General features: G+C 42.2%; 3 protein-coding genes across 7 annotated transcripts in view; 2 read left to right on the forward strand and 1 right to left on the reverse strand.

Moving 5' to 3' along the window:
* Nucleotides 1-18,058, forward strand: part of LOC125763523 (ankyrin repeat domain-containing protein 29) — a 356,565-nt gene that overhangs the window by 100,869 nt on the left and 237,638 nt on the right. The window lies entirely within an intron of this gene.
* Nucleotides 2,962-12,754, reverse strand: LOC125763494 (S-adenosylmethionine synthase). Of its 5 annotated transcripts, none has more exons than XM_049426748.1 (6): nucleotides 12,616-12,754; nucleotides 11,842-12,129; nucleotides 10,058-10,135; nucleotides 9,865-9,987; nucleotides 8,135-8,247; nucleotides 2,962-6,953 (listed from the first exon to the last, which is right to left on the reverse strand). In XM_049426748.1, exons 2-6 carry the CDS (start codon nucleotides 11,951-11,953, stop codon nucleotides 6,168-6,170), a joined length of 1,212 nt encoding a protein of 403 aa, XP_049282705.1. In that variant the 5' UTR covers nucleotides 11,954-12,129; nucleotides 12,616-12,754; the 3' UTR covers nucleotides 2,962-6,167. The 5 variants fall into 5 exon arrangements, with proteins under 5 accessions (XP_049282705.1, XP_049282707.1, XP_049282706.1 ...); XM_049426750.1 differs by lacking the exon at nucleotides 12,616-12,754 and adding an exon at nucleotides 12,242-12,548; XM_049426749.1 differs by lacking the exon at nucleotides 12,616-12,754 and adding an exon at nucleotides 12,232-12,548.
* Nucleotides 14,022-17,963, forward strand: LOC125763417 (sodium/hydrogen exchanger 8). Its single transcript, XM_049426609.1, has 2 exons — nucleotides 14,022-16,147; nucleotides 16,212-17,963. The coding sequence occupies exons 1-2, from the start codon at nucleotides 14,264-14,266 to the stop codon at nucleotides 16,392-16,394; spliced, it is 2,067 nt and encodes a 688-aa protein (XP_049282566.1). The 5' UTR covers nucleotides 14,022-14,263; the 3' UTR covers nucleotides 16,395-17,963.

Genomic DNA, 18,058 nt, shown 5'->3' on the forward strand with positions numbered 1-18,058 from the left:
CTGTGTGGTCATCAATCCATTGGTGGAGGGATGGATGCTCATAATTAGTGCAATAGGGGATGGAAACAAAAAAAACTCGAAGAAGCCAGTCCTACCCCTTTTTTGCCTCATTAGCTCACGCAACTTACCCAAACGAACCCCCACACACACACACAAACACATGCACACAGACCAATGCTAATCATGCTCAATTGGTGCGAATTCTGTGAATCGCAGACTAAGCACACAAACACGCTTTTCATTATCTACTGTACCGGCTTCTTATCCGTTATCCACCACCGGTAATGGCAACAAAACAAAAAAAAACAGGTATCGATTTTTCCTCCATTTGAGCCTGTTTACTGTGGGAAATTTGATTCTTCGATGGGGGTACTCCACAGTAGCAGCATCACTAAAGAAATGATTGAATAATAATTTGTAGGAGGTATTTATATTGACTTTAAAAAGCTTCAATTATTTTCTACTGATATTAACCTTTGATTTACACACTGTGAAATTTTAATGAGATATTTTAGCGCAGAGAAAACATGTCCAGTGATCGTTTATCCTAGCGTCCATTGTGCAAAACGGCGATCATTAACGAACGGATAAAACCGACCACCGGCATCGGAATGGAAGCGTTTAATTTTGGAAAACATTCCAATCATTTCAACCCCGTTCAGCATGCGTATTAATTTTAATTGGTTCGGAAACAGAAGCTGAGAAAACATTTAAATTCACAATGCAAAATGGCGCTCCATTACTACGTTAATTTATACAAAAAAAAACAATATAAGCTTACAGATGAATCTATTTACTGTGCAGCAATGATAGCAACCGAATAGTATTCTCCAGAGAGAGAAAAAAGACAACTAAATTGCATGTACAAACCATCTAACAGAACATTGGTGCAATTGATCGTGTGATGATCGCCCCCAAACGTTATTATAATTCCATATTGCAAAAATCATTTTCACAGCCATTTTCATGAATCATATTGCCTTGGTTGGCCATTCCCCCGCCTACTGACAATACTTCTCCCCCGCCGGGTTGCCAATTTATCGCGGCAAGCGGAAAAACATCAAACGTTTCTGCACAACCTAGAAGAATGATCGCGTTTTCACCGCGGGGTTTGTTTTTGTTTTTTTTTCAGTTTTTTACTGTTCTAATGGGCCCAATCAGTGAAATAAAACGCTTTCTCCCTTATAACGCTTATAGGCTAACAGTTTAACGGATATAACGCAGATGGGGCAGCAATTAATAATGATTTAAACTTGTTTTTTTTTTTCGCCGTTTCTCGAGAATAGCAAGAAGTTCTCTTTGTGGTACTATAATATGTATAGAAGCGAGATAAATTTAAATATTTGATTGCACAACCTTGTTGTAAATTGTTGTGATAGTTGCTAACTTTTCCATGATTTATATACGCACCAAGGCTAGAGTTGGAAATTGCTATCGAATATTTAAATGCCTAGTGTTTCTGTTCCTTTTTTTCGTATTCAAGCCTATTATATGCCTATAATTCCTTTGTGGTATTTTCTGCACGGGGCAAATGGCAAAGCCTTGCAGCAGCAAACCTTTCAATTCAGCAAATCGATCTCACACAATAATCGCACCCTATTTTCAAGCAGATGCGCTACAAATTATCCACCTTCATCGTCTACCCCACTCCTTTCCAGGGTGTCTGCTTCAACTAATCCGCAGATCTGGCTGGCTAGAATGAGGGAGGCCTGAAGAATCGTACCGATGAACCCACGATCGCACGATCAAAGATTAGGAAGAGCTTCTTCCTCGGGCCACTGAACTTGCCCGTGCTGCGGGAACCGGTGTATGCTGGGCCAAAAACCAGCCACAAATTATGAACACGGCTGGGGTGATGATTAGAGCGAAATTTTCAACCTCCGATAAGCGCCAAACCGGGTAGGTGGGTTCTTGTGCTTGCTCGTGTTCTCATACTGCAATCAGACGCAGCAGCACATGCTAATCAAATTCAGCGCGACTGATCTTATCATCGTCGGGCAACATAATAATACTGCTCGGCCTTGCTTCCTCCTCTCCATTGTAATGACTGCACACCGTTTCACACACCGTTGGGCTAATCTTTCAGGAACAGTGCCGGAACCTTTTTCACCTTCACCGGATTAAGCGCCATGAACTTTGCCGTGATACTGTGCTGTGCTGTGTGCACACCCTACAATCATAACAAAATAATACCGCACCAAACACCCCACCAGTCCCAACCAAATCACCGAATCTTCCCACCCGAGTACTTACGAACTATCGCGAGCTGAAACAAAACAGCTGCATCAACAGCAACAATGCACGAATTTCCCAGCCTGACGTTGCACCAAACTGTATTCTTCTGCACGTTGTGGCGGTTCAAACAGGAAACGGTTTCCAGTTGAACTTGAACTTGACAATCAATCACAAACGCAACTTCTTGCACGCTATTGCAGAAAATCCGCTATTTACAACGCGCCCTTCCTGTAGAAGGGTGGCGGGGACGATGCTGATAAATGGGCGGTCAAGCATTTCACCTCACGATTGCTCCCCTCGATGGTTGATGGTTGGGTTTTACTGCAACGACATAAAATTTTATAATAATTAATAGCTCGTTCAAAAGGGCTCCCATCTGCTGCGAGTCTTTCGTATAGCGATAAGTCGCTGCAGACACGTACTTGCCCGCTTATCAACGACTTCTTCATTACTTCATTTTCTCTTTACTTATTATGGGTCGTTTGGTGCCATTTCTCGTGACATCCATGGCCGGTACTAACGACTATAAAGCGTTGCATAATGGTCAATTTGTAGCACTAGTGTCCGAGAATTCTGATTAAGATAAAATCTTCAAACCATGAAGTTTGTATTGGAGAGCAATATCTTAAATATTTGGAACCAATTTAATGCTTTCTTTCTTGTCTAAACTGCTTAAAAATAAACATTCTTTCAAACAACATTCCATCAACATTGTAGATCAATCGCTTGAAATAGAATAGAAGTAGGAGGTGTATTTTAAATCATCTCGCATGTTACTCAATATTCCTCAGTAAGGAAGAAATCTGGTTTTCAAAACACTTTTACATGATTTTTTTTTGTATGATGCATCTTACTTTGTTTTACACTTTTTTTATGGGACACCGCAACCCCGTCATGGAGCGTGTGTGCGCGTATTTGTGTGTGTGTCTCGGTACATATATATTTTCCCCCATTGTTTCTTTTACATTTTCATACCTCTTGCTTGTGTGTGGGTGTATCTGTTGGGTATGTGTGCTATATGAAGGGAGTTTTCATCTCTCTTAACTTATAAAATGTATGTGCAAAATAAAAGCTGCCCCAGATGCTGCTGTTCTGCTGCATAGTTGTTCTATTATATTCGTCACTGGTCTGTAGTAAACGTTGTATCAGTTGTACTGATTCGCTTTTTCTGTTTCCGTGCCAGGTTGCATTGCAAGACCTAGTTGACACTGTGTCTGTTCGTTTTAGTTCCAAACTATAACTTGCTGTTAATGTTTCTTGGTAGTTTCTCTGCTGTTGAGGGTACTTTGTGAAAGGATTGAAGTTGAGTCACTTTCTTTAACGATAGCTTCAGTTGGCACTTAAGATAAGCAAATCTGGGAGAGTTATGGCGATATTGATCAATTTAAGCGTACCCCTGAAGGGGATTGGTTGATGAGATCGAGATCTAGTTGACTTCAGTTCAATTTCCAAAGTTCTCGATATCATTTCAATTACCAACAAGGCTTCCTAATTGGAAAAGCTGCGTCTAAAGGTATGAGAGGAGCAATGTCTCAACTTCAATCCTTCAGCATAGCTGCCTCCATTTTTACAAACTATCATGCTTTTCTGTTTTAGGCATATACATCGTTTTAACCCTGCCGACAGACACCAGTTGATGACAATAAGAAACAGAAATAAGTATGGCATCGCTAGTCGCTACGATTTGAAGCGATTCGGTCGTATTACTTCGAACATAACTAACCAACGCCATTGTGTATCATTTATACACCCTTCTTTAGGGCTACTGTAAGATCAAATGCTAGTATAACTAACACTGCTTAAATGTTGACATGGTGAATTATATTTTATCTGAATGTGTATGTTTCACGTTTTCTAATAAATCTGACATTTTCAATGTTTATTTTGTTTATTTTTTGACATTATTTGTTTTTACACAATTTTTCAACTTTTTTTTTGTTTGCTTTTATTGTACCGAGAGGCATCCTTCGACCATTCAGCGGACCGGAGTATTTTCGAAAAAGCTCTTTTCCACAAATAAAATCCTTTTCGTAAACACAACACAAAACGTGTGCTGGTAAAGTGAGGAAGATGAAACCGCATTTTAATTGGACTTGTTGTTGCGCAATAGAGGGGTTGTTCTCTGTTTGCAATTCTTCCCTGCTTGTTGGCCTGTATGGAAAGTTTCAAATTGCACAATTGTTGCCCTTTTCTGATTGTGGATGTGTGTGCTTTGCTTTACAACCGCCGTTTACGCGGTCTATCACTACTCTAAAGTTATTAGATGTGTTCTTTGTTTGTTGTACGTACGTTGTTGGCCAATTTCAATTGATGGTGCACTGTTTCACAATTTCGTATTGTTAGAATTTAAATGTATGTATTTTAAATCCTAAAATCACAAAAGAACGGCATCGTCTAATGCACTGGGATTTCACCATTCTTCAGCGAACACAAAAAAAGGAAAATGGTGGCAGTTTGCGCAAGAATGAACTTATTTGTGCAGAATGTGCCTGAGAGTGTTTTACTACTGGTTTTGTCAAATTTAATGGAAGTACGTACGCCTAATTCCATGAAACCAAGTGATACTCATTAGGTTACAATTTTAATTAAACCTACATTAGTAATCCTAACTCTTGTGGAGGGAAGTGTTGGGCTGTGCAGATTGTAACACAACCTAATCGCTTCGCAAACCACAGCACCTTTTGGATTCCAATATTAGTACGCGTTCTCTCCTACCGATACTTGCCTCTATTACATGTCAATCTTTCCTTTAACCGTCACATCTCACTCTTTAAATGCTCACCACTGTTAAGGAACTTAAACGTTTCAACGTAGGTAAGTAGGGAATATTTAAATTGCGTTATTATGCCCTACTGCCATTGTTTTAACCCACCTGTTAGCATACTTAGCTAATAGGCCAACAGAGTTCTCTGCGCATTCCCTTCATTAATAAAGGAATAATCAATCTTCTACTCAGATTAGATTAAGTCCAAATGAAATACGGTTTCCACACGCTTCTTTTGCTTCATGGACAGCGACATTTGTCTCTCCAGTCTGTATGAGACTCGGCAATGAATTTAATTTTCCAAATTCATTTCCTCTCTCTCTCTCTCATTTGCTCCCACTCTTCACTAGTCTAATATTCGACAAAATCTTCCAAATGTCGGTAACCATGCGGCACACGTGGTGCTCCTTCCTTAGTATTTGATTAGTGGCCTACGGAAGGTAATACGATGGTTAAGTAGCAATCTTCCTCACACCGCACAACAAATTTTGCAGCAGGCAGCTCCCTTCCGGAGGTGGTATTCCGGTTTAAAGCACTTTGATCTGAAACGGTTTCCTACTGTGGCCAACCGAATGGTCTAGTTCCGCTCGAGTGATGCAGGACACGGAGTCCACAGCTTTTTGTTTTCCTTTTTCATACATTTTTTTTTTCTTACGACTATCTTAACTTTTCCTTGCTAACATAGTACATTGTCTTCGTGTTTTATTCTCCCTCACGCTGGCTCTCTCTCTCTACTCTACGCATTTTGTCGCTAATGCTGTGTTTAGTTCAAGTACATAAAGCGAAAGCTAAAGACGGATTTGCAAGATTCTACTGGGATTGTGTTAAGGGTAAAAAAATAGCAATAAAGGCTACCCTGAAGGTGTCTTGCGATGCCAAATGTAGTACGTGATTCATCCTTTCAATGTCGCATTTATGAACACACATTAAGTGCAAAAATGAGTAATATTACTATCATAAAAAGGATTACCTAACAAAAGCAATAATAAAGAAATATTTACGGCAACGTGGAGGACACTTTTATATCTAGTTTTGCTTTCTTCGAAGCGCTGGCTCCCATCTCATCGCCAGCCATCTCAGACTTTGTCGATGGGACCGTACCGCTTGTCGAGCGGTAAGCGTTCTCATCGGTGATGGCTGGCGGCAACTCGACCGGATCCGGATGGCATCATTCAATTACCAGCTCCTTCGGTTCTTCCCACGGGAATCCGTTGCGACCGAAATGGCCGTACGTGCTAGTGCGCTGGTAGAAGGGAGTGCGTAACTTCAGATCCTTCACAATTTTGCCCGGACGCAGATCAAAATTGTCCGACACAATCTTCAAGAGTTCCTTCTGGTTGTACTTGGAAGTGCCGTAATGGAACACGGTAATTGATAGAGGTTCAGCCAGTCCAATGGCGTATGCCACCTGCACCAGACACCGCCTGCAGATGCCCGCCTTTACGAGCGACTTTGCAACCCAACGGGCCGCGTACGCTGCCGAACGATCAACCTTCGTGAAATCCTTTCCGGAGAAGGCGCCACCACCATGAGCACCCCAGCCTCCGTACGTGTCGACGATGATTTTGCGCCCAGTAAGCCCTGCATCGCCCTGCGGTCCACCGATGATGAACAATCCGCACGGATTAATGTGAACAATTGAATTTGCGTCGAAGTACTTGGCCGGGATTACGTCCTTGATCACCTTGTCCATGATTTCCTTTCGCAGCTCCTCGAGCGTGATCTTGTCGGAGTGTTGCAGCGACACAACCACCGTGTGCACTCGCTGCGGAACGCACGCACCGGATTCGAAGACGTATTCGGCTGTGACCTGTGTCTTGGAATCGGGACGTGCCCACCAGAAGTCTCCACTTCGTCGCAGTTCCGCGATCTTTTCATTCAACCGATGAGCTAAGACCACCGTCAGTGGCATGCACTCCTCGGTTTCATCAGTTGCATAACCAAACATAAGACCCTGTAACGATGCAAGATTTTAAAATGTATTACTTACCGTACAGTCATTGTACGTAGTCGATGGTCTAAACAAGAAAGATTTCAATCATGCGAATTCTAACATTTAGAAGCAGAACTATTGACATATTTGCTAGTTTTTCGATGCATACTACTAAAACAACTGCGTGTGGGAAATGGTTGTACCTTATTCTAAAAATAAAGCCAAAGTTCAATGACTCTGACGTCATGATGAAGTCAACTAGAGCTCTTGTTTTCAGCAGTGGCGTACACCAAACAACAGTGTAGCAGAGTCTACAGAATCTACTAGAAGCATGTCAATAGTTCAGCCAGTTGCGCGCAGACGGTTTGCTTATCATCGCCGTTTAAAAGCCAATCCCCTATTTCTATTCAGTTTTTCCTGCTACTGATTATTATATCAACTGATCGAAAGAGAGGAAGATAGAAGGTCATCGTGAATGGGGCAGCAGCACTGTTTTAACAACGCGTCAAAGAATAAGTAACAAGGGCACTACATTTTGACCTTCTTCGTAGCCTCAAACACACGGTAACGTCTTTCTCGAGGCCGGTGTTTTGACCAACAATACCAAACTTGATAGCATCCACAAATCGGTCAAAATGTCGTTAGCACACTTGCCGCTGACATGCCCATCACATGCTGCTCTCTCTCTTTCTCTCTTTCGAAATATTACATTGATGCGCACATGCTTTAGCAGACAGATTAAAAATACGTATTAATTTAAGCAAACGAAAACAGAAAATGTTCCAGTATAATACATGCACACGATGAATTGAAAATTAACACAGTTATTGAAAGCATAACCCTAAACCAACCCAAAGTATATTAATTACATGATACTAATAAATAATTATATGAGATAGTTTACAGAAAAAAATACTTAATTTACGTTTTTAATTCCAATAATCGTTATTTAAATTTTGATTTCCTTTTCCTAAACAATACATTGTTCATAAAATGATTCCCGATTCATGTAAAACGTGCAGCTAAACCCAACAAAGTGTGAAATGTACAATATGCGTGCATAGTAAAAAAAAGGAAAGAATTTAAGTAGATAGAGCAAGTAAACTAAAAATGTAGCTAGTAGTGAGAAAATTGTACACACATCGAAATGTAATCCAGAGGGAGGCTACAAGCTTCCCCTGGCTAACGTTTCATGAGCTAACCTGGTCACCTGCTCCGACTTCTTCCTCGGGCCTGTTTACATGCACTCCGGCGGCAATGTTGGGAGATTGCTGGTCCAGTGCGAGCAGCACGTTGCATGTCTTATAGTCGAACCCTGCAGATGAATGGACGAATTCATCGATTGCGCATCGTATTATAGGCCGATGATATAGCGTATGATCGCGCACATCACACCCATTTTTTCCATTACAAGACAAGTATGTGTATGTTGTGCGAGCGATCGAATCGAGTTTGAATGAGAAGATCGTTGTAGTACAAATGAAACCCGAGTATCGAAACCCAACCATCATGCGTAAATAGGAATCGTGTAACACGCGCGTAAAATTCGAAACGTATTTCCGATACATGCAAAGAAAGATAAAATGATGAAATATTATTAATTTCCATTCTCTTCATCGACAGATGTAGGTTGTGTGTTTCGTTTGTCTGTAGTAAGTGTACGTGTTTGTGTGCGTGTGTACTGAAGCTGGAAAGAGATTCTACGGATGAGGAAAGGACAAAGGTGTTTTCAACCTAGCTGGAAAGAAAACCCTACCATAGCTCATTTCAATTTCACCCCTATTTTAAACATGAATAAAACAAAAAAACAAACGCCTTCCAATGGCATAGAAAAATACATTCCTTTCGTGGCTTAACCCATGACTCTCATTATCAGAACGAAATGTACGGTCATTGACGTCAAATTCATGCCGAATCTATTACGAATTATTCGCCGTACATGATGAATCCAACCAGAATAGTTTTTTACTCCTGAACCACGTGCACAGCATTATCGAAAGACGTCCAAAACCAGACAGACGTCCGTTGTTGATTTCCGATGCTATCAGTGACGTTTGTTAGTAGATTAAAACGATTAATCATAATCAATTCCGTGCAAGATTTGGACTGTATAAAGATAGAGTAACAAACACGATGGGACAAAAACGATCAGTATTAGTGTAACCTGGTGAACTCTGGGCGATTTGCTGTTCGCGTCGGTGAGTGGTTCAATCGATCATGCGGTTGATGCTGACACAAACTTCTAGAATCTCCATTCAGACACTGTGAACGGGCTTAACTCATGCAATGTTAGTATTTTTGACCTTGATTCGTATCTGAAGAGGGTTCAAGATTTTCAGTTCTTTGAAAATTAATAGCAAAACAAATGTTATATCTAGATAACATCACAATGATGAAAAAATGGCATGCTCGACGCAGTAACGGATTATTACAGTTCTACCGATGAACATTGCAAATACTACATCGACTATTGTAGCGAAAAACGACAACACAGATGCAGGAGTACAACTCGTTGTGGACAAGACACAAGTGATCCGATGCCGCTTAGCCCACGCTTTCCTGTAAGCAATCTTATAGATCCGAGACTTCCCGTACCTGATCGCCTGCACCGACGCTGTCTTCATCACGATCGACGTGTACTCCTTGGGCAATGTTCTCCGACTGCTGTTCAATTGCTACCAGCAAATTCAGCGTACGATAATCGAAACCTACATTTGCATGACATGGTAAAGGAATATCGTAAGAAACAAGAAGCCTGATAGATGCTGCTGAGCGTACTATTCCACCAACATTTACAACAAACTTGAGCTAAAGAATTAGCAATATTTCAAGGATCGTACGGGAGAAGGACGGCTCAGGGATTCTTATATGCGTGTTTAAGGGACAAAGTGTTGGGTAAAGAAATACATCACCCTCTTAAACGTCAAATTACCTTTGGACGAATCGTCGTAACCAATGTGCTTTACTGTTTCGCGTACAACACGTTGGTAATCAATTACGGCCTTCGACGTGATTTCACCGCACAGCAGAATCATTCCTGTCTTAGAGATGGTTTCTGTAAGTAGAGAAGATGATATTTACATATTCACCGAGACACAGGATCTCATCGAAAAGAAATTACTTACCACAAGCAACCTTGGCATTAGGGTCCTGTTCTAGATGTGCGTCTAAAATGGCATCGCTAATTTGGTCGCACATTTTGTCTGAAATGCGACAAAATAGAACATCAATAAGTCGTAAGAAAAGAGCAATTATTTGTAATAAATTAACTGTAAATGTATCTATATAACGATGGTGCGTTCTTATACGATTTTAATATAAGATCTTAAAACATGCCTTAACGCTGTATTCATAATGTTAACACGAACACGAAGAAACACGATAGAAATTAAATTCTTCATGTTCAGCTTAAAATTAAAAGCACGAATTATCCAAGTTGTAATAACAAAACATCTCATTATGTTAAATAGCACCCTGCCATTTCTTTTACGACTTCTGGAAGATAGGGAAAGGAAATAAGCAGCAAAAAACATAAAATTATCATTAAAGAATACCAAAACAACATCCCCCAAGGGGAAAACTCGACAGAATGCCAAAAATGGGAAGAAACCCAGGAAAAAAACATAAACAAACACACCGCCGCATTCAGACGCACACACACTTACATCGGCAACACACATGTTCCACGTGTGTTAACACGCTGCTTCACTATTTGCAATGTGTTCGTTCAGTCCATCTACAGTGGACGTAGCATGTGTTGGTAAAGGTGATAAAAACCCGCAGCCATGCCGCCTTCGAACAAAATACGTGCGGAACACGCGGTTCGTATGATTATTCATCAGCACCGGCTAAACTCTTGCACCCGCTTTAAGACTGGACGAAAGTGGTATGAATGTGTCGGTGCGTTCACCTTGCGGGCTACTTCTATACTGCTGGGCTAGTGCGTAATAAAAAAAGATAACTCCACGTGTTTTTCGCGCCGGAACAAAACAAATCCGGAAACACTAGCAATTATTGGGCAAACTGCGTCACAAATCGTAATGGCCGTCGTTGTTGTAATACAAGCACAAACGATGCGAATTAGAATGATGCAAGAATGGGCAAATCCCATGTAAATCATCTCATACAGCGAAGGTCGCAACAACACAAAACGCGATGGAAACTGTGAGAGTGAGTCTGATGATGAAAAATCAATAGCACAAGCAGAATTTGCTTTCGATCTGACACCATAGCAACGAGGCAGCCCTGTTCAGGGGGATGAGCATGATGTTCTTTGCTGTAATCAGAGATGATACGATCGATTTCATGGTGAACGGCACCGCCATGGAAACACGCATCCAGTAAACAAGTTTTAATTCAAGTAATAAAATGTTTTACCCTTTTGGCAAAAAAAAGAAACATTTCCATTTCCACGCCCTGTCAACATTAAATTGCATAACAAGGAAACAAAAGTTGCATCCGCAAAGCATCCGAAATCCTCTCGCTCATGCATCATTCTGGTTCGGTAAAACTCTTCTATGTTTGATATGATGTCTGAGGTGCTCTACCCCATGCCTAGACCGTCTTTCGTAATTTCAATGAGGCCACAGACAGATGATATTGGTTCTTTCGTCGTGCTGCCGTATTGTACGACCACCCGACGACGACGGGTCGAAACCTCCACACGCAATCCTAACCTAAAAATAATATCACCGCAGCGCACACTCTTCTTATGCACAACGGCATGCTCGCGGACGGGAAAGATTTGATATTTAGCTACACTACTGCTCCCTGTCCCCTCCACCGATGTCCATTCGCGTTCATAGCAAAAAATCCTCATACGGCACCATCACGACTGATACAAATAGTGTTTTCTGACACTGCAATAAAATTGTCTGGTACATGTTAGTAATATAGTATTGTAACTTACCTGGGTGACCCTCCCCGACGGATTCGGACGTGAACAAAAAGGAGCAGCCGTCCTCCATCTCATAGCCGCTGTGGCCGTTGGAGTTGGGAGCAAATCCATTTGTCTGCGGCATTGTATTGCTTCTCTATCGATAGCTTTGTAACTAATATAAACTTTTCACTTAACTATGCTGCACCGAAACACTACCAACACTCTCGACGCACTTGGCCGAAAATTTCCTCTTGATACTGTGAGTTGCGGCGACGGGAACGGCTCCTTTTTTTCTTGGTGTCACACACGATATTTATGCTGTTTTGTAAAGGTAAATGTTGACAATTACAAAGAGCAATATGATGGCGAAAAAACAATATTAAATTGCTTTTGATTTGAATGTTATTAATAGTTGGGTACAGGAAGCAACTTTGTCTAATTCGGCCCAACTGCAGCCCGCCTAAAACCCGTCTTCGCTTCGCCGATGTTTGTGGAAAAGAGAACGAGAAGAGGCAACATCAGCTCAAGCGAACCATTTTGCCGAAGTTCTTCCACAAATGTCAAATGAACGAGGGGTAGGACTGTGGCAGAAAAAGGAACGCTTCGACAATCGATTGTTTTCCCAGTGGAAGGAAAAGATCGTTATAAAATTTAAAAAAATAAATAAATTGAGTTTTACACAAGAATTTAAAGTTTCGCAAGAATATTCGATATTCAGAAAGATTTAATTCCTGTCAGGTATCAAGAATAGTTCAATATTGCCCTGCAAATGTTATATCAATTGCACACAAACAGCAAACTAACCGTCTGCACTGGCTCTGGCGTCACCACTCGTTTACAAATTAGTCGCAATATACGGTTGGAAACTTGTTTGGAATAGTAAACCACTCTCGCGAGATGCACCACGTTTGACGATCTTGCTTCAACTAAATGCCCAGTGTCAGGGACTGGCATACTTTATAAAGGTTGTTTGAATTTTTGCTCACCGAATCTGCCCGGTCATTATTACCGGCTCACAGCGTCAAACAGTTGATAAGGATTTCCCGACATAAGCAGCATTCAAAATAACCATCCACCCGGTTACCATATTCCCTTCCATTAACCGTCCCCCATCCTAACACAACGGTGTGCCGATAGTTCATGTTGTTATTCTGACTGGCAAAATGCTTCCCTTCCAGACGATTTGTTTTTTGCCCATTTGAAATCACTTCAACAACACGATTGACCCCGGAGCGCCAACACATGCATTGCTTCGGTCGAGGAAGTGCGGTACTGTGCCTACAATACCTTTTCGAGAGTCGTTCGATGATTGATAAGCGTAAGCTTTGTGCCGGACTTGAACGCTTCTTTAGCTAAGCAAGACGGACAACCATTGCATGGTCGCGCAAACACGCGACCACGAGCGATACCATTCATATGATAATGCGTCGCGTTTGAAAACCCTTCACAAAAAATTAACTAGCGTGCGCTAGACGAACTGAAAATGGAACCTGCGAACACATCGCGTTTTGAAACCGATGCGGTGCACATGAATAGCCCAGCTTCCGGATGTGCTAAAAATATGGCACAGGAACTTGAAGGACGTACTTCCCAAAATACACAAGATCAACGATTTTCTTTGAATTTGCTTCTGCTCGAAACTCTTTTGTACGTTATTATTATCCTATGACCAAATAAGATCATATGGAGGTAAAGAAAAAGTCTAAGCTGCTATGGTCCTCACCACACGTGTACATTTGGGGTAATTCTGGTAGCGTAGCGTAGCCCTCAAGATTTCCAAAGGTCTGGAAACAGTAGTAATTGCACCTAAAATTAAACAATTATTACCGTATGTCGATTGGATTGTGAAACTTAATTATATGGTCTTTTATCCGTTATAGAATAACATCACACGTGTTTGGCTATTGTAGCGAGGAAAAGGATTTACATTCCCGAATCACCGTATAGTAATGCACCTTCCATTGCGAAGTTTCTCGATGATTGCAAGAAAGCACGTATTTAGGATTGAACTCTTCCATTGTATATATGCAGTAGAACATATGTTTCAACAAGAATGCTAAAAAGAAATTAAATTCATTAATTTTGCATATTAAAATCCACAGAAAAACTAATTCCATACAACACCTGTTTCATGAAGCAAACTGCGCACAGGGTGCTTCGACCAATGTTTATCTTTTGCCCATTTGACGTTTTGCGCTTTTTGCTAGTTCTCCCACTTCCCGCATCCGATTCGTTCTCTTCCTTCTCTTGTCGAGTGTTTTGTGTCCGTGTTTCGGTGGAAAACATTTCAAACTCAAACACAAATCTAGTCACCGACGACGACAACGATGCAATGGACCATCTAACCCGTGAACGTTCGACGCGCGTGATAACGTAAGGCCAAAGAAAATCGAAAACAAACCCTCGTAGGCCAATTATTGGATCTTATTGGCACCACTAAACCAGTAGTGCTATGACTCAATCCCTCAAGGACACGATGAAGTCGGCCGGAATCTACTTTCTAGTGATTTGTGCGTTCCTGTTTACCTCGTTCTACAATGTTGCATCTGACGTGGCCATCCAGCGACCTGCGGCTCCATCGCCAGGAGTGTCCGTAACAACCGCAGCAGTGGTATTAGCAACCCATTCGAATGCATCGTCTCCGACTGTTGCAACCGGCAGTACAGTCGGTGTGGTACCATCTGTCTCACCCGCTCCGGCCCCGTCTACGGTTAAAGAGAATGGCACTGCGGTAAACACTGCATCAACCCTGGTAGCGACTGCCACTGCGACAAGCACTACTGGCGCCAACAGCAGTACGTCCGTTACCATGTCGCCCGAAAAAAGTGCTGTGGAGCAGGAACACTACAGCTCGATGTCGATATTTTTCGTCCTGTGCGTAATTGCGCTTGGTATACTGTTGATTCACATGATGCTGCAGACAGGCTTCCAGTACCTGCCGGAAAGTATTGTGGTCGTATTTTTGGGCGCACTGATCGGATTAATCCTGAACGTATCCTCCGTAAAGCATATTGCCAACTGGGAGCGTGAGGAAGTGTTTTCACCGACCGCCTTTTTTCTGGTGCTGTTGCCTCCGATCATTTTCGAATCGGGGTACAATTTGCATAAAGGCAACTTCTTCCAGAACATTGGATCGATTCTGGTGTTTGCCATCATTGGAACGACCATTTCGGCCCTAGTAATTGGTTCCGGTGTGTATTTACTCGGTCTGGCGGAAGTTGCCTATCGGTTGAACTTTGTCGAATCGTTCGCCTTTGGGTCGCTTATTTCCGCAGTCGATCCTGTGGCTACGGTGGCGATCTTTCATGCACTGAATGTGGACCCCGTATTGAACATGTTGGTGTTCGGTGAGTCTATCCTAAACGATGCCATTTCAATCGTGCTTACCACAACCGTAATGCCGATGGTTTCGGATTCCGGCACCAATGCCAGCACGGGAGAATCAATCTTCTCCGCCCTCAACACCTTCTGCATGATGTTCTTCGCATCGGCCGGCATTGGCGTTGTGTTTGCACTGATGAGCGCGCTGCTGCTGAAACACATCGATCTACGCAAGCATCCTTCGCTCGAGTTTGGCCTCATGCTGGTATTCACCTACGCACCGTACGTACTGGCCGAAGGTATTCATCTGTCCGGCATTATGGCAATTTTGTTTTGCGGTATTGTGATGTCACACTACACCCATTTCAACCTGTCGACGGTGACACAAATAACGATGCAGCAGACAATGCGAACCCTTGCCTTCATCGCTGAAACGTGTGTCTTCGCGTACCTCGGGCTGGCCATATTCTCCTTCAAGCATCGCTGCGAGCTATCGTTCGTGATCTGGGCGATCGTGCTCTGTCTTATAGGGCGCGCTTGCAACATCTTCCCGCTGGCCTGGCTGGTGAACCGATTCCGTGAGCACAAGATTACCAACCGTATGGCTTTCATCATGTGGTTCTCCGGGCTACGTGGAGCAATTTCGTATGCGCTTTCGCTGCATATGCAATTTTCTACTGAAGAATCCCGGCACGTCGTTATCACGACCACACTCATTATCGTGCTGTTCACAACGTTATTCTTTGGCGGTTCCACGATGCCGCTGATGAAGTACCTGCAGGGCGGAAAGAAGGTAAAGCGAACATCACGAGCGGGCCGTGCCGGGCGGAAACGGAAAGAGAAGGCACTGTCGTTGAGTAAAACACGCGAATGGGGTCAGGCGATTGATTCGGAACACCTGTCCGAGTTAACCGAGGAGGAAGAAGTCAGTTTTACACAGTCCCGAATCGGAGGATTTACACGATGGGATCGAAAATTCTTTACACCTTTCTTTACGCGCCGTTTTACGCATCAGGTGAGACCTAATGGATAGTTTTGCTGATTGATACAGATTCACAGTTTTCTCTTTTGCATTCTAGGAACTTCATGATTGTAAGAGCCAAATGGCGGATTTGACCAACAAATGGTACCAGGCAATAAGAATATCTCCGGATGATCCGGATGAGGAAGATGATGATGATCCGGATGCTGATGCAATATCGGAACGATCCACTACAAACATCGTATTTCCTGGACCAAGCAGTCGCAGTGGAAAATCCTGATCCACTGATATGCCCGGGCACGCAATACGCTCCCTGCCGGATCCTACGTCACCGACATCGTCCGTAGCGGATCCGCCTGTCAGCAAGGATGCCGCAGTTGATTGCCTTCCCGGGAACGATGGCCTGTACGATACGTCACCCTTGCGTACGGTCGATTTCCTGTAAATGGTTTAATCCACAAGCAGCCTTTAACCGTACCCAAACACGTGGAAAGCAAAACAAAACGTGTCCAATATAAATATGGTGCAGCCACATCTCATCGGCTAGTGACAGACATAATGAACAACCCGACGATGGCGTGGCGTATTGGCTGGTGCTTCGTACACGAACAGGAAAGGAACGTTTTAGCTATCTTATAAACAAATTAATTGTACGTAAATGAATAATTGGGTGATAATTCGCTAGTCAAATGCAGGGAATAGGGAATGTTAAACAAACAATGGGAACATTTTCAAGCGTGGGGTGGTTTTTTTTCTTGATATCGGCCGGCATTGAATGCGGGTTACAGCTAGATTTTGTAATAGACAATTTCAACATAGCCATACACGTAGCTGTTACTATGACATAACTATTCACCCAGTAAAGAATCTTACCAACGGTACATACGAATCTAGTATAGGTATCCAGATATAGATAGGGCAATAATCAAGGAGTATTGCATCACATTACTACAAACATAAATATTGAAAGCTCTTTTATAGCGTAATATATAACAGAAACAAGTTAACGCACAGCAAGCATTATTATGTTGAGAATATACAAAATTGTCGCTTACATTTACGCCTGCAAACTACAAAAAATTGTGAGATGCAGCGATTGTCCACAGTGCACGTGTCGTTAGTGTGAGCATAGCATAACCTTGCCAGAATCTACCCTAAACTCCGCTCCATCGTAATATTTAGAGTCAGCGCATCGGTTTAGGTTTTTCCGCCCTTCTTCTAAGTCTCTTTTCCAGTGGTACCAAAGGGAGGCGTTGGTTTGCTTGTATTTTTTTTTGTTCATTTCTGTACGGAATTGTTTGTGTCTCTAAGCTATCGTTACAATAAACAAAACTGTTTCGCAAGTGGTTGCAGCAGTAACAGCAACTACATCATGCGGCTCAAAGACGTTTCATTTGAATCCCGTGGTTCAACTATTGGAGAGGTACTTCGTTGGCAATAATTGCTACCTTGCCTTCCTAGATAAGATAAGGCCCGGGAGCGCCAGGTTACTTGGTGTAACACGACACGCCACCTTGTGATTGTGGGTAATCTAATGTGTAGCCCCCCGGGGGTCTATGTTATGAAAATGGAACGAGTATTTAGTATTGGCGTAAAACACAAAAAGCCCGGCCTATTAAAATAAACTTTTGCTACTGGGTATTACTTGAGCTTCATATAGTCCCGATTATTATCTTGTAACATTGTAATTTAAATTGCAGTTTATATTAAAACCAGATTTTAAAGTATACCGTCTACAAGTGAAAGCAACTAGTAAACTTATGGTTAAAATCAACAACCATTCAGAGAAACCAGCCCAATTTGTTTAACATAAATTTAACAAACAAAATAAACTAAATTTTGAAATCAACCAACTGCAGATCAAATCGATGAAAGTTTCGTCGATAACTATTTACAATGCCAGAAAACTATCAATCCAAAGTGCCGCTTTTAATTTTCCGGTTG

Source organism: Anopheles funestus, chromosome 2RL, assembly GCF_943734845.2.
Source record: "Anopheles funestus chromosome 2RL, idAnoFuneDA-416_04, whole genome shotgun sequence".
Taxonomy (NCBI): Eukaryota; Metazoa; Arthropoda; class Insecta; order Diptera; family Culicidae; genus Anopheles; species Anopheles funestus.

Excerpts from the sequence above, each read along its gene's own strand:
- LOC125763494 (XM_049426748.1), bottom strand. The coding sequence starts at position 11,953 with ATGCCGCAGACAAATGGATTTGCTCCCAACTCCAACGGCCACAGCGGC. Across the intron at positions 10,136-11,841 it reads CGTCGGGGAGGGTCACCCAG|ACAAAATGTGCGACCAAATT; the intron begins GTAAGTTACAAT and ends GTCGCATTTCAG. Across the intron at positions 9,988-10,057 it reads TAATGCCAAGGTTGCTTGTG|AAACCATCTCTAAGACAGGA; the intron begins GTAAGTAATTTC and ends CTCTACTTACAG.
- LOC125763417 (XM_049426609.1), top strand. The coding sequence starts at position 14,264 with ATGACTCAATCCCTCAAGGACACGATGAAGTCGGCCGGAATCTACTTT. Across the intron at positions 16,148-16,211 it reads CGCGCCGTTTTACGCATCAG|GAACTTCATGATTGTAAGAG; the intron begins GTGAGACCTAAT and ends TTTGCATTCTAG.